At 49.9% G+C, this 16,480-nt stretch overlaps 1 protein-coding gene across 1 annotated transcript in view; it reads right to left on the bottom strand.

Moving 5' to 3' along the window:
* Positions 1 to 141: 141 nt before the first annotated feature.
* The window catches only part of Dnaaf5 (dynein, axonemal, assembly factor 5), a 39,163-nt gene continuing 22,824 nt past the window's right edge, over positions 142 to 16,480 (bottom strand). Inside the window, 5 exon segments of the mRNA NM_001134857.1 lie at positions 142 to 1,139; positions 2,421 to 2,612; positions 5,852 to 6,008; positions 10,511 to 10,661; positions 14,185 to 14,332. Of these exon segments, the coding sequence (NP_001128329.1) occupies positions 1,003 to 1,139; positions 2,421 to 2,612; positions 5,852 to 6,008; positions 10,511 to 10,661; positions 14,185 to 14,332 (785 nt within the window). The 3' untranslated portion in view covers positions 142 to 1,002.

Raw genomic sequence — 16,480 nt, forward strand, 5'->3', positions numbered from 1 at the left:
GTGATGATGGCCACTAGAGGGCCCATGGAGTCCATGGCCAGCATCCCTCAGGCTGGCCCATGCTGACACTGACATATGGAGACGGGAGCTGTCTGTAAGGATGTAGTACAATCAGTCAAATCACACAGATGGCCACACAAATAACTGCAAGAATAATTTAATTCCATAAAAGGCAAAGCAGAAATGTTAAAATTTGTTGGAAACTCGCCCCCCAACATTATCTTAACAAAAATATTGGCTGCTGATAACAACCATTTAAACATCTTTTAGGCACTTGGTGGAAAAGACACTGGAGAATGACCACCTACTGACTGCTATAAGCAAGTGGTAGGGATGAAGGCTGGTTTCCTGTCTATCCTTTACCCACGGGCATCACTAACACTGAGAAACAACACCAGGACATTGCACCCACATTGCAAGACATTCCAGTGTATTTTAAAGGAGCCGGGTGGTAGTGGTACAGGCCTTTAATCCCAGTACTTGGGAGGAAGAGGCAGGCGGATCTCTGAGAGTTCAAGGCCAGACTGGTCTACAGAGTGAGTTCCAGAATAGCCAAAGGCTCACAGAGAAACCCGGTGTCAAAACCCCAAAAAATTTGGAGAAATTTTATCAGCGAGTCAAGACTGACATTGTCTTCGTCACAGGCTGATGGAGCAGAGCCCAAAGGAGAGGATGGTTGGTTGTTTTTACAATCGAGTTGGCTTTCCTGCATGTGAATCTGAAGCAGCCCAGGACCCCTCGGGGCCTGTGATAAAAACATTATGTTCAAGCAGCTAATTGGGAAGCTGGCGTGGGTGGGGGCATTTAAATTTAATTTTAGCTTTCTGAGGCCTCTGTGAAAAGTAGGCATGTTACAAAATCCCAGAATCTGCTTAGGAAAAACAGAAGCTGATGCTCAAGCACCATCTGGTGGCTAGTGGGATCCTGAGGCTGTGGACACGGCTGTCTTAAATGCGGGGTCTCTGGGTACCGCTGTCTTCCTTCAGTGGCTGATGTGCATGGTCACCGAGCGGCAGCCATGGTTTGCATATGCTGCAGCAGCTGCTCGCAGTAGGTAGCTGAGCGGTGTTTGTGGACAACAGCCTCCGTCTCCCGCACCAGCACATCTGGAAACAGGACGCTGCCCTCCTTGAGGACTTCTAGAAGAGAGCAGAGAGCCCTGAAGCCAGCAGCAGTGGCTCCCAGCCCGTCTCACAGCTTTATAGAGCTGGTAGTTTTTCTCTGGCTGCTGGGTAGATCCCACAGGGCTGAACCTGCCTTCCTACATGCATGTAGAACTCAAGGGGAAGCCTTGGAGGGTTCTCCTTCCACCAAGTGGGTCAAGGGGACTGAACTCAGGTCTGCCTGCACCCTTCACAGTAAGTGCCTTTATCTGCTGAGCCATCTCGCTGGCCCTGCAGTGCATTTTCTTATGAACAAATGGCACATCTCTTCCAGCCGGTGCTTAAGCCACGGAAGCCAAAGGCGGCTTCCGTGTGCCAGAGCTTCCCTTACCCTGGCAATGAACACTCCCATCCTTCTTCCCTCCGAATCAGCAGCGCCCAGGTGTCCTTCCTGCATCACGCTAAGCCGCTTGTAACAGTGTTATTACACCACTACTCCCTGTGTGTGCGTGTGCGTGTAGGTCAGAGGTCAGTGCTGGAGTGTTTTCCTCTACCGTTCTCCACCTTATTTTATTTTTTTAATTTTTTGAGACTGTAAGGGTGTCTGTTGCCAAGTCTGATAATTTGAGTTTCATCCCCGGAATCCAAATGCTGGAGGGAGAGAACCACCTCTTGCAAATTGTCCTATGATCTCCATGTGCACAATGCTTGGCACACGTGCCCACATACATACACACATGCAAAGTAAATATAAATGTAAGAAAGTGGGGGCTGGGGCTGCTTGCCCCTCCTCTCTTGCTCTCCTGCCTTCTTGTTATCGCTCTGCCCTCTCGCCCCTTCTCCCTCTCTCCCCACTCTCTTCTCTCCATATGCTCATGGCTGACCTCTACTCTTCGACTCTGTCTCTCTGCTTTTCTCTGTTTCTACTACCCTCTCAACTCCCTTCCCCATGCCCTGAGTAAACTATTCCATACTAAAAAAAAAAAGTATGGTTTGGAGAGATGGCTCAACAGTTAAGACGCTGGCTGCCCCTCCAGAGGCCCTGGTATGGTCTGGAGAGATGGCTCAACAGTTAAGACGCCGGCTGCCCCTCCAGAGGCCCTGGATTTGATTCTCCTATTGCATGGCAGCTCACACCACCTGGAGGGTATCCGGTGCCCTCTTCTGGCCATCATGGCTATTGCACACATGTGATACACAGACATGCACGGGCAAACACTCATGCGCACACATGCCTGGTCTCGACTGTGTGTTTCGGATAACTCAGGGTACTAGAACCCACGGGCACCTGCAGACTGCAGACCCTGGAGAGCTCACCTAGCACAGTGTCTTGGATGGCACTTTCTGGGTCATCCAGGTGGACCAGCAGCTCCCTGTACAGGAACTGAACGCTGCTCTGATAGGCGGATTTCCCATCCACGCTCTCAATGCACTTCAGCCAGGTGAGCAAGGCGGAAGCAGCTGCCATTCTCACGTCATTGGAGACATCATCTAGGCGCTTCAAGAGCTCTGTGGGAGGAGAGTAGGCATGAGGGCCAAGGTGCAAATGTGGAGAGCCTTTGCTCTGGGGGCCCAAGAATCCACCTCTCAGAAGAGAAGACTCTTCAGCACTGGGCATCTTCAATGATGGCCCTCACTTCCCTGAAGCTGTTTAGTCCCAATATCCCTGAAACCCCCAAGAGGACCTAGACGCACACCAGATAATGGCAGGGGGCTGACCTTCCTCGAAACTGCTGCAGGCTCAACGGCCTGAGGCCAGTCACCCACCAGACCACGGTGTCTCTTTGGTTTGTTTTTGTAGGAATCCCTTCAGCAGGTTGCCTGTTGCCAAAATCAGACCTACCCTTCCTGATAGGCAGAAATTTCCGCCTCCTTCAAGACAGGGTTTCTCTGTGTAGCCCTGGCTGTCCTGGAACTTGCTCCAAAACCAGGCTGGCCTTGAACTCAGAAATCCACCTGTCTCTGCCTCCTAAGTCAGGATTAAAAGTGTACCATCGCCTCCTGGCTCAGGCAGATAGTTCTATCCAAAGTAATGGATAGAAGTTTCATTAAACTTAGCCTTGTTCACAAAAACAAACAGAACAGAAGAGAACAGAACAACCCCAACCTTCTCTGGAGCCAGGCATTTTGTGTCAGCACACAGCTAAAGTACAAGCACCTGACGAGCTGAGGAAGGGGGACTAGTATGAGTTTGGGGCCCAGTTAGGCTGAGACAGAGGTCTAAACCATTGTGGGCTATCTCAATTACCCAAAGGGGACAAGAAGCTATCTCTGGAATCTACTTTTACAGTAAGAACCTTCTGGAAAATGCACAGATTGGTGGGTAACAGCTGAGTTCAGTTGGGCAGGCTGTCTCACCTGTACCTGAAGTTGAGTTTATGTTGCGAGACACCCGTGCTCATGAGGGGGCTGGCCCTGGCTTACTGAAGGCATGAAAAGCATCACTACACATGCAGAGGGCGAGCCTCCTGCGAGCACAGGGGCCTGCTGGAAGGACTTATGGGGCCCCAGGACTTCTCAGCGTGATGGGCTCTGGATGCTTCTAGCTCACATTCTTTGGACAGGCACAGAGGGAAACCATCTACACCTCAGGATGACAGATAACTGAGTCCAACTTAAAGCAAGGCCAGGGCTGGAGAGATGGCTCAGCGGTGAAGAGCACTGACTGTTCTTCCAGAGGTCCTGAGTTCAAATCCCAGCAACCACATGGTGGCTCACAACTATCTGTAATGGGATCTGATGCCCTCTTCTGCTGTGTCTGAAGACAGCGACAGTGTACTCACAGACATAAAATAAATGAATAAATCTTAAAAAAAAAAAAAGAAAGTGGGGGCTGGGGATTTAGCTCAGTGGTAGAGCGCTTACCTAGGAAGCGCAAGGCCCTGGGTTCGGTCCCCAGCTCCGGAAAAAAAGAACCAAAAAAAAAAAAAAAGAAAGTAAGGCTGGCTGAGGCATAAAACTTGAGTGCATCCCATCCCAGGCTTGAGGGCACCCAGACCAATTTTGGAATTACATGGAGTTGATGCTCACTGGGGCTAACTTGCAAGGGTGAACGACAGGTTGGGGGCAGCTGATATTGCCCTTTGTGAGCAACCCTTCTGTCCCCCATTCAGAGCTGGCCCTGGGTACCTATACTCAGCCTGGGACACCTTTCCAACAGCCTCCTGTGTGCACTAAGAAGTAGCACTGTGTTGAAGCGCTGTGTTTGCTGTAACTGCAGAGCTGGGGGTGTGCCTGATGTGTGCGCTCTCCCCTGGCACTCCCTCCAGTGGGAAGCCACTAGCCCTGGCAGTCGGCAGCATGCATTAGCCAAACTTGCTAAAAAGTAGAGCCACACAGGCTGTGGGTGGAAACAAAAACAAAACAATCAGAAACGTAATGTGAGAGGCTGGAGGGAGAGGCTGGCAGAGCAGGTAGGGTTTTCTGGTAGAGGCTGTTCCCACCTCAGCCGTTGTTCTGTAGGCCTGAGAGTCTCAGTCTGCCTTCAACCCTGGTCACTATCTCTTCTGGAGCCACCCTCAGCCTCCTCCCTGGAGAAATTATGCCTTGGTTCTGTCTGCCTGCCAGGGGCTGTGTTAGGGAGCAAAGGCCTTCAGTGCACTATTTCTCCTTCAGCCATTACAGAGTTTATCTAATGCACTTGGGAGTCTGTCTCACTGTTTAGCCCTGGCTGGCTCAGAACTTGCTATGTAAACAGGCTGATCTGGAACTCAGAGCTCTGCTTGCTTCTCTCTGGGAAGTGCTAGGATTAAGGCACACACAGCATGCCATTAGCCTAGGACTTCTTGTTCTTTTTGAGACAGGGGCTATGAAGCTAAGGCTGGCCTTGAACTCCATTCTCTTCCTTCACCTCCAAAGTGCTAGGCTTGCAGTTTTGTGCAATCACACGTGGCTCTCTTGTTTGTTTTGAGACAGGATCTCACTGTGTAGACCTGGCTGGCTTGGAATTTTGTACGTGGCCTGCCTAGGATTTGCAGCAATCCCTGTCCAATGCTGGCATTGGAGCAGTATGCGAGAGTGGCTAGGGTCCCTACTTGCTTCTGAAGATCATTACTTTAGCTCTTTGACAATAGCAAACACTTGAAGTAAGAACCATAAGGGGTCTGTCCTCAGCTCTCTAGTGTCACCTGTCCTGAAGACCGTCCATCAGCTACCCCATGTGTTGGGAGTCAGTAGGCTAGCCTCACGGCTCCATCATCTCTGTGCTGGTTTCCCTCGTTCCCTCACACTCATGCTCCTCAGGATGGATGCACGCTCCTCCTGTGCCCAATGTTCTGCACAGCACTGCCCAGGTCACCCTCTGGGATCTTGTTGGCTTTGACAGCCTCACTATCTGTCTCTAATCTGCTTGGTGTTCAGGCTGGCTCTAGACAGGCCATGCGGCTGTCCTCATCATGCCCCGCCATCCCAGTTCCAGGTAGAATGCTCTCTCCAGCAATGGCAGATAGAAACCATACTTCATATCTTTTCTTTTTTTAACTGGGGACCTGGACAATTTCTGCTCCGAGGCGTGTCTCCCACCTTTATTGGCTATACCCTACTGGCCCCATCTCCATGCTTCTCATGCTGGGCTGCTTGGTCAGGGCTGGCTTGTCTGTCACTGTGGTATATGGATACTCAGCACCAACTTAATCAGGTCAAAAGAAATAGTCTCTATGTCTGACCACAAAAGAAGTCACCAAGTAACGTGCTGTGTGTGTGTGTGTGTGTGTGTGTGTGTGTGTGTGTGTGTGTGCGTAGCGTCTCACCAGGATAGACCTTGAGAAATTTCTCTGGCTCCATGGTATCCCCTGAGTTCTTGAGGAACCTGCTGATGATACGGCAGGAGATCAGGCGTGTGGTCTGGGAGTCGTCCTCCAGCGTGGCCAGCACTTGTGGCATCAGGGTCTCCTGCGCCTCTTGAACCTGCAAGTCACAAAGGGGTGTGAGGAATGTGGGACCGCCCATGCTGTCAGAGGCATTAGTGCCTGGGAATGCCACCTTACACCACACCTACAAGTAGACTTGGAACTTTTTGGTTTTGTTTTTAATAACAAACGTTTGGTTTATTTTCCATATGTATGTATGTATGTATGTATGTATGTATGTATGTATGTATGTGCAGGTGTACATGTGTAGCAGACAATCTGTAAGAGTCAGTTCTCTCCCTTTTACCACACGGCTCCCGGGGAGCACACTTAAGCTGTCAGGCTTGATGGCCAGTGCCCTCCCTCGCTGACTCACCCCACTGGCCCTTGAACCACTTTAATAATTTTTTTTTTGGACAGGGTTTCTCTGTGTAGCCCTGGCTGTCCTGGAACTCACTCTGTAGACCAGGCTGGCCTCACACTCAGAGCTCACCAGCCTGCCTCCCTCCTGAGTGCTGGGAGTAAAGGCCTTTAGTGGTGGTGGTTAGGCCAGGCCACACAAGGCAAGCAGACCATATGAATTACCGACAATTTAGCTCACCTGTGATCCCAGCACTTCAAGGACAGGCACAGTTAAACAGTGAGTCCTAGGACAGCCTGGCCTACAGAAAACCAGCCCAAGGGAAAAACCAACCAACCAACAAGAAACTCATGAGAACCTTGCAAGACTCAAGCTCAACCTCCAGCACCCACATACAAGTGGGGTGTGGTGGTATACATCTGTATCCCAGTGCCAGGGAAAAGGAGAACCAGAATTCCTATGGTCTGACAGTTAGCCAGTACCAGGCTAGTAAGAGACCCTCTGTCAAAAAAACACAGTGAACAGCATGTGAGGAACGGCTTCTGATACTGTCTTAGTTAGGGCTGCTGTTGCTATGATGAAATATCATAACCAAACAATTTTGGGAAGGAAAGGGTTATTTGGCTTACATATCCCAAATCTAGTCTGCTAAGGGAGGCTAAGACAGGAACTCAAACTGGGCGGGCGGCAACGTGGTGGCAGGGGCTGATGCATGAAGTGACCGTGGAGGAATACTGCTTACTGGCTTGCTCAATCTGCTTCCGTTTAGAACCCAGGGCTGGCAGCCCAACTACAACGTACTGACCCTCCCTCATCAATCACAGATTAAGAAAGTGTCCTACAGGCTTCCCTGCTTACAGCTGGATTTTCTCAATTGAGGTTTCCTCCTCTTGTGTCAGGCTGACACAAGACTAGCTATGATAGATATTCAAAAGTTAATTCTGGTGCTCATGAATAAATGCGCGCGCGCGCACAGACACACACACACACACACACACACACACACACACACACACACACACGAGCGCGCGCGCACAAACAGACTGTAAAAACAAAAGAACCCTTTGCTTTACTGAGAGAAAATCTGAAGTGTAGTCCATTCTCCAGGGTGTGGCGGAGAGAAGAGGCAGGAAATGATGGGAGCTGCAGAGCTGGGACAGGGAATTTTGTTTTGTTTTGAAAGTAGGAAAAAAAATGAGCCGAAGAGATGGCTCAGCGGTGAAGAGCACCGACCCCTCTTCCAGAGGTCTTGAGTTCAAGTACCAGCAACTACATGGTGGCTCACAACCATCTGTAATGGGATCTGATGCCCTCTTCTGGTGTGTCTGAAGACAGCTATAGTGTACTCATACAAAAAATAAATAAATCAATCTTAAAAAAATAACAAACAAAAAAAAAAGTAGGAAAAGCTGGGCAAAGCCCAGTCACGTCCTAGTGAGTACTGGAAGCTGAGGCAGGAGAGTCACCCTCCGGTCTGCTGGACTACAGAGGAAGTTCAAAGCCAGCTGAGGAATCCTGCTGAGAAGTAAAATCAGCCTCAGAACACTTGCCTAAAGTAAGAGGCCTGGGCGTGGTTCAGTGACAGACCACCTACAGGGAGCCCTAAGGAGGGCCAGCGTGTGCTCAACTGCAGAGCACCTGCCTAGCACGTAATGGGGTAGGCCTGGGGGAGAAACGCATTTAGATGCACATACATACAAGGCTTCATGGGACACGAGACTGAGGGAGGCGTGAGGCAATGAAAGGCTCACAGGTCTGTAAGCAGCCTGAGCAGGGCTCTCATGCTCAATAGGAGGGAATCACTTTTGCTGAGGAGGGGAAAGGGAGGTGTGGGGAGGTAGATGGTGCTAGTGAAGGAGGTGGGGATAAGCATGGCCTGGGTGAGGGCCTGGTGAGTTACAGCTGCACTGCCACCTAGTGGATGCCTCTGTGCCACTTTCCAGGGAAGCAGAGGGCTTCTGGAAATGGACCTTCTCATGGTGTAATAATCATAGGACAACAGCAGGGCCAAAGGATGATGGCAGGGGCTGACTGGAGAGGGCACCAGTGGAGAGATGGAGGAGAAGCAAGTGTGGGAGGGGACACTGGGGAGGGCATCCATGTCAGGAGGGAAGGAATCATAACACTAAGGAGGGTTTTTCCTGCTGTTCTAGGAACAGAAATACTACATTCTCTAAGAGCAAATGTTCTCTCGGCTAAGATCTTGACTCGAAATTTCAGATCATCTTAACCATATCTGTTTCAATTTGGTCAGTGCAGTTCCTCAGATCTTTCTATGCATGCACACTGGAGTGCAACACCAGTTAGATAACAACCTTCTGCTGTCAGCAGAGGGCACTCACACACTGTGAGCGGACGGCACAGGCACCGGGTAGAAACAGAAGCTTCAGTCTTCTGTCGTTTCAGTCCCCAGGCTCACTTCACTTAGCCATACTTCACTAGCAATGCAGGCCTGGCCTGCCATCTGTGTGTGGTAAGAACTGAATCCAGGGATACCCCTCATCCTCGGCTTGGAATTTTGTGAAAAGCATTCAACAGAAACTAACTTAGGAGGAGACCCAGTATCTGATGGAGAACTTGCTTTGGCACTAATCTTTAAAAACACATGCTGCACTGTGTGTGCACATGTGTGTGCACGTGCTTATGGAGGCCAGGAATTGATACCTGGCATCTTCCGTTTATCATTCTCCACCACATGCACACACGCACACGCGCGCACACACACACACACATACACACACAACTTTCTAGGTGTGTCTGTTTGTCTATATGTGCACCATATGCATATCTTCCAAGTCCAGAAGAGGCCACCAATCCTCTGGAGTTGTGAGCATAGAGACTGAACATGGGTCCTCTGCAAGAGCAGGATCTGAAACACTGGGCCATCTCTGTAGCCACCACCTAGTATGTCGACACAGGGTCTCTTCCAAAGTCAGAGCTTACTCACTGGCATGTATTGGATGGTTAGTGAACTCTGTCTCTACTCTGACGATGCTAGTCACCCATGTGCCTAGGCCTGGTACTTTTGTGGTTTTGTTTGTTTGCTTTTGTACATGGATGCTGGGGATCCAAACTCAGGTGCTGGCATGCCATCCCCCTGCCCGAACACTACAGCTGCCTAAGTATGTAAATTACGGAACAGTGCCCAGCACCGGACGACAACACCCAATCCCACTGCAGACGCCGTGCTGAGGGCTTTACTTGGAAAAATCCCGTTCTTCAAACAGTCCAAGGACCATTTTAGACAGTTAAGCAGAGTGTTAAGTGATGGGTCAAGATTCATACTTAAGCTGTGATTCTGAGATTACTGGCTAACCACCATTAGTGCTGTCCAATACAACAGCCACAGTAGCATGCTGGGAGCACTGAGCTGTTGCCAGTCAGCATGGCATCATGGTTCAGTGCAGCTGTCAAGTACTAAAGTACATTTAAAACAAATGACAGGAAATGTCTCAAGATGTGTAAATGATGAACTTCCAGCTGAATATGCCTTGGGTATGCTACAGTAAGACACATGCATTAGGAAGCAACTTAAAGACTCTTTAATAGGCTTGTGTGAAGGATGAGGCTAGCTGCCAACCTGCTAGGACCTTGAATACCCTCTGGCCCGCCCGCCTCTGGGCGACTGTCTTGATTAGGCTCTACCTTGTGGATAGGACCAATCCCTGGGCCTGAGGTTCTGAGTATAAAAAGGAGGAGCAGAGCAGGGCAGAGCCTGCATTCACCGCTGTCCGCCTCTCTTGTGTCCAGGTCTCACTATCCACCGTGGCCGGCATGGAACTGGCTATACAGTTCAGGTTGGCTTCAAACTCACAAATCTGCCTGCTCCTACTTCCCAATTAAAGGCACTCGCCAGCACACTTCTGCATCTGACTGTGCATGTGGTGTGACCAGCTCCTACTGCCATGACTTCTGTACCACGGCAGACTGTGACTTTACTATGACCTGGAATAACCCTTCTCTCTTTTGAGTTGCTTGTGTCAGGGTCTTCTATCACAGCAACTGAAGAAACTGACAATCTGTAAACCTGAGGCAGAGACCGATACCAGCCTCTTCAAGGAGATGGAGCCCGTGACGACCAGGGCACTAAGCCTGGGCCCTCCCCAGACCCCAGCCCTTCAGAGCTTGCCATGCTGACTGAAAGCAAGGTCTCATGACACACACAGACAGACAACTGGGGTGGTCACAGCGGTCCTTACCTGCTTGGCCGATAAGATGTCACTGCTGATAAGTGCCCACAGACAGGATATGGTGGCTGTCCGGATGGCTGCAGCTGTCCTGCCTGCATGCCACTGTAGGTTGGGGGCTAGGATGTCATTTATTACCATATCCAAGTAGCCATGGAACTGTCTGGAACAAGAGGGCAAGTAAAGAAGGACACACAGACTACTCTGAAGGACATACTATAGTTTGGGAACAGAAATGGACCTGACCCTGTGCCCCTCCACAAGGGGACCCTTGTGAAGTGACCTGGTAAGGTGGTGGGCTTGGGAGGCTCTGCGCTCAAGTGCTGTACCAACCATGGTCAGCTATGTGGGTCATATGGCACCTTCATCACCATCCACTGAACCTGCCACCTGTACCATTAAAACAAAGGAAGCAAGACATAGGGCTGGGTGCAGTGATGCACCTCTTTAATCCCAGCACTAGATAGGCAGAGGCAGGTGGATCACTGTGAGTTCAAGTCCAGCCTGGTCTACAGAGTGAGTTCTAGGGCAGCCAGGGCTTCACAGAGAAACCCTGTCTCAAAAATCAACAGTAACAACAGCAGTAACAACAACAGTAACAACAACAGTAACAACAACAGTAACAACAGCAGTAACAACAACAAAAAGGAAGTAACAAGGGGCTGGAGAGGCCTGCTGTTCTGTCCCTAGGACCCACACCCCTGTGACTACAGCTCCAGAGATTCGGTGTCCTCTAAGAGCCTCTTCAGGTACCTGCACACACGCAGAATAACTCCTTTTATTATCAAGGACTGTCCATACACAAGATGCCAGCAGGTCTTGCTAATGTGCGGCTACATCAAGGAGAGCGGTCTGTCAAGTCCTCACTAACAGACTGCTCAGGGCTTCGCCCTTCACAGAGAGCAGACAGTCTGCCATTGCTCAGGACTTCTCTCCCCGATGGTCCATAACCCACTATCAGTTTTCACCTGAAAAGACAGGATCTCATGTAGCCGAAGACGATGGTCTTATATGTCTTATTCTCCTGCCTGAGTGTGGAAGCTACAGGCACGCAGTGTGTAGTTCCACCAGGACCAATCTGTACAAGGCTGGGGGTTGAACATTATACGCTGGGCAAGCACTCTCCCGGCCGAGCCACACCTCCAGCTCACTTTGTTTGTTTTTTGAGACAAGGTCTTGTTATGTAGTCTAGGCTTGGCTAGTCTGGAATACCCGATCCCCCTGCCTCCACTCGATGGTGTTGGGATTATAGGCACACACCACCACTCTTGGTTTATGCAGTGTTGGAGATGGAAGCCAAGTCTTCCTGTGAGCTAGAGAAGCACTCTACCAACATTCCTAGGCCACACCCCCAGGCCTTAGCCACGATTTCGCTCAATTTTACATTACATTTTATGTATGTATGTATGCATGTATGTATTGTATGTGTGAGTGGGGTGTGGTACATGTTCACAGTGCACACATGGGAGTCAGAGGACAACTTTCAGGGATTGGCTACCTTCTTCCAACATATTGGTCCCGAGGACTGAACTCAGGAAGTCAGGTCTGGAAGCAAATCATCCCACTGGGCCCTATCCAGAATTTATACATGAAATTTTACTTCAAGGCTTCCAAAAGGACTGAAGCAAAGGCCACCTGAGAAGGCAGTAGCTTGGGTAGAACTTTCTGTAGTTCCCTCCTGCTCTCTCACAGGCATCTCAATAGCCCAGGCCAGAGTGGGAGGCAGGGGTCGGGGAGGGAGTCTCCGGTTGTGTGGTAGGTGGGACACTGTGGTGCTACCACTCTGGTTTACTGTGAGAGCCTTCTCTATGTAGAGAATCCTGACTCCCTGCCAGAGATGACAGTCTTAGACTAAGCCTTGACTGGTCAACCAACCTTTCATTCTATCATTTTGTGATCTATAAGTCAAAACCAAATGATATTTTGTGCCAACTCGTTTTATGTTAACACTAACTAGATTCAGCTGAGAGGTCACGACTAAAAAACTACCTCCATAAGATCTGGCTGTAGGCAAGCCTGCCGGGCATTTTCTTAATTAGTGGTTGAGATGGGAGGAACCTGCCCATTGTGGGTGGTGCCACCACTGAGCTGGTGGTCCTGGTGCTATAAAACAGCAGGCAGAGCAAGCCAAGAAGTGGCTGGTAAGCAGACGTCCTCCATGGCCTCTGTATCAGCTCCAGGTTTCTGCCCTGACTTCCCTCAGTGATGGACTGTCACCTACAAGCACAAGTGAAATAAACTCCTCCTCAAATCTCTTTTGGTTATGGTATTCCCTCAAGGCAACAGACACTCTAAGACAATACTATTTCAAACTGTCCCTACCCAAACAGTAGCAATCTCTCACTCAGTAACTCATCTGCATAATTGGATCCTCCAGACTGACTTGATCCCTGGAGAGGTCTGAAGTATGTCATTGGGAATCTGGCCCAAACCTGGCGGCTGTGTTTGTGGGTCAGGGGTGGCACTGTTCCTCAGCACACTGGGTGTGTGGAAAAGGCTACAGCCTGGTGGCCGCCCAGCCACGCACTCACTCCATTCCTGTGTGTGTGCCTGCTCAATGGCCTGTTGCCAAGACTCTCATTAATACGTTTTTATGGTCCCTTCTCAGCCCTGAGGTGTTTTAGATAGCAGGAAACAGAATTTCCTGCAGTGTGTGAGAGGCTGGCAGTCAGCCCTACATTAAGAGTGCACCCAAAGGAGGAAGGTTAGAACAAGCAACCCATAGGGAACTTCACAGTTTGCTGCTGCTCCCACTCCACGACCACAGGTTTTTGTTTCTTGGTTTTTGGGGGGAGGGATGTCCGAGGAGCTTGCGTCTCCTACTCAGGTCTCCATGTGCAAGACTCAGGCTGCCAAGGGTGGTCAGGCTTGGGAGATGATTTGAATCTTATTCTGTTCAGTGAACCAAGGAAGGCAGTGATCGAGCAAGTGCGTGTGTGTGTGCGTGTGTGTGCATGTGCGTATTCCTGTGTGTGTGTGTGTGCGTGTACGTGTTATGCCTGTGTGTGTGTGTGCACGTGTACGTGTGTATGCTTCTATGCGTGTGTGTGTGTGCCTGTGTATGTGTGCGTGTGTGCGCGCGCGCACATGTGTACACGTGTGCATGGATGCATGGCGCGTGTGTTCCTCTCCAGGGCAGCTCTGATTTTCTAGATCCTCTACCGCACTCAGCTCCTCACTCTACCATCCTCTCCCAGGATGAGCTTCTGGGTCTGGGCTTGCTTCCCTCCCCCAGAGCCTGCTCTTTCCTAAGCTCTTTGTTCCCCTTCCTCTTGACTTCAAAGCCATAAAACTGGAGGCTCTGAGGTTGCCGAGGCTCCGCTGAGATAACAGAAGCTGCCCCTAAGCCTGCACCATCAATGCTAATTCAGTCAGGTCTGTAGGTCTGAAAGGTGCCAAAAGGCTTTTAAAACACAACAGCTGAAACAGAAGCCATTAATAGTTAATGTGCCCTAAAACTTTCTCACTCAATGGAATTTTAATGACTCCCCTAAAGTGACTTTGATTTACTGTCTGTGTCTCTGTGGTGCACTCACCGAGATCACTGTTTACCTAGTGGGGTAGATTCTAGGGATACAGACCACCAAGAAGCTGTACCTTAGACCTTGGGGGCCCTGTCCAGGCAGCGAGGGAAGACCCATCCAACACTTAATGTGGGCTGTACACAGACGTGAGGGCTGACCTACCCCTGAGAGTCGACGGTGTCCTTAGGCCTCAGCAGCAATGAAGACAGGATAGAGAAGAGCTTCAGGCGCATGTGTGGGTCTGTGGTGGGCTGGAGACAGGCCCTGAGAGTGGGGATCACATGCTGCAGAGCCTCTCCCACAGCTGGGCCTAGAAAAGAGAAAAGGGACTGCCGCAAGCTGAGGCCTCCCTGGCTTTCCTGCTGGGGTAGGAGATAGATTCAGGGGCAGGAGTGCTGGGGAAGGCTCCCCTTTCCGACATGCTGCTCTTCCAATTGCTGAGGATGCTAACAAAAGATTACTTCCAGCATCCCCTATCACATGACCAAGACACAACTCCAGCTTCTCTTTACAATTTCTAAACTCTTTCTTTAAAGAAATTCTTTACGGGCTGGAGAGATGGCTCAGTGGTTAAGAGCACCGACTGCTCTTCCAGAGGTCCTGAGTTCAAATCCCAGCAACCGGATGGTGGCTCGCAACCATCTGTAACGGGATCCGATGCCGCCTTCTGGTGTGTCTGAAGACAGCTACAGTGCACTCAATTCATGAAATAAATAAATAAATCCCCCCCCCCCATAAATAAATCCTTTAAAAAAAAATTCTTTACTTTGGGAGGCTAGAAAGATAACTCAGAGGTTAAGAATAAGAACTGTCCGGGTTGGAGATTTAGCTCAGTGGTAGAGCGTTTGCCTAGCAAGCGCAAGGCCCTGGGTTCGGTCCCCAGCTCCAAAAAAAAAAAAAAAAGAAAAGAAAAGAATAAGAACTGTCTGCTCTTCCAGAGGACCCAAGTTCAATTCCCAGCAACCACGTTCTCACAACCATCTGTATAATAGGATCTGAGGCCCTCTTCTGGCCTGTAGGCATACATGCAGGCAGAACACTATATGTAATAAATCTTCTCTTAAAAAAAAAAAATCCTTCATTATTTTTAATACTGTGCATGTGTGCTGAGGATGTGTGCAGAACTGCAGTACCTCTGGAGGCCAGAAGCAGTGACAGTTGGAGTCACAAGCCACATTGCATGGGTGTTGGGAACCAAGCTTCAGTAAGAAGTCTTAAGGACTGAACCATTTCTCTAGCCCCCTTTTTTTGACCCAGGATTTATACTGGCCCTGACTCGAGACAATATCTCAGCCTCCAGTCGTTCCTTAGTGACCATCTATCTTCTTGTTTTGAGGCAGGATCTTCATAGGCCTAAGATTTGATGATTAGGCTAGTCTGGCTGGCCACTAAGACTGACCTGATTCTACCTTTCCAAGGGCCAAGATTACATCATTGTGGTGGTGCATATCTTAATCCGAGCAATTGGGAGGCAGAGGCAGGAGGATCTCTGAGTCCGAGGCCAGCCTGATCTACACAAAAAAACTCCAGTACAGCCAGAGCTACACAGTCTGCACTGTCTTGAAAAGAAAAAACAAACTGCCTGGCATTTTCACAAGAACCTGGGGATGAGATATCTTTAAAAAAAAAAAAAAAAAAAGCACCAAAAGCATTCACTCCAAGCACGCCCACCATTCAAGAGACAGGATCTGCCCCTTCACCCAGCCTTCCCCCAGGTCACAAAGACTTCATGGGCAACCTGCTACATGAGGGTTCACTTCCTAGTGACTGGAACTGTCCAGCCTCTTCAGAATGTGCTCCCAAACACTTTTCAGCTGTGCCCTGGGCCCTGGGCGGGACTAAGGATTTTAGCATAATTCCAGGCACAGTTTGTTAATTCTACAACTGGACAAGTCATCTAAATCTCCCATTTTAAGATGCGGTTTCTCAAACCTCTATGGATCCAGTGTCTGTAAAAAGGCAATGGAGGCTTAAAGAAGCAACAGCGTTGTCCACCTGCAGCTGTGTGGGTCTGAGGAGAAGGGGAACAAAACTGGCACAGTGGGAAGGAAAAGTAGCTGCTGGCCTGACAAGACAAGTAGAATCCCTCCAGCACGGACTGCTCCAAGCAGCACAGGTAAGTAAGCACAGGGTTCGCTCAGACTGTCAACATCAAAGGTCAGACATCTGGAAACCTGCAGCTGCTGAGCCAGCACTCAGAATAAAACCAAGTGCTCAGGCTGGAGTTTCAAAGGAAGAAAGGGGACGGATGCAGGAGAGGGAAGCTGACTTTCTCATCTCAACTTCGGTGAGGATCCACTGTCAAGAAAATATCCACTGAGTGAGGGGCTGGGGCTAGCCTATCCGTCCGTGGTTAGCGTGCCTGCCCAGCACACTTAGAGGCCTGGATTCCAGCCCAGGACTGCGGAAGGTAGGCATGAGGGTGGAAACCTGTAACCCCAGCATTTAGGAGACGGAC

Source organism: Rattus norvegicus, chromosome 12, assembly GCF_021556685.1.
Source record: "Rattus norvegicus strain SHRSP/BbbUtx chromosome 12, alternate assembly SHRSP_T2T, whole genome shotgun sequence".
Lineage (NCBI taxonomy): Eukaryota > Metazoa > Chordata > Mammalia > Rodentia > Muridae > Rattus > Rattus norvegicus.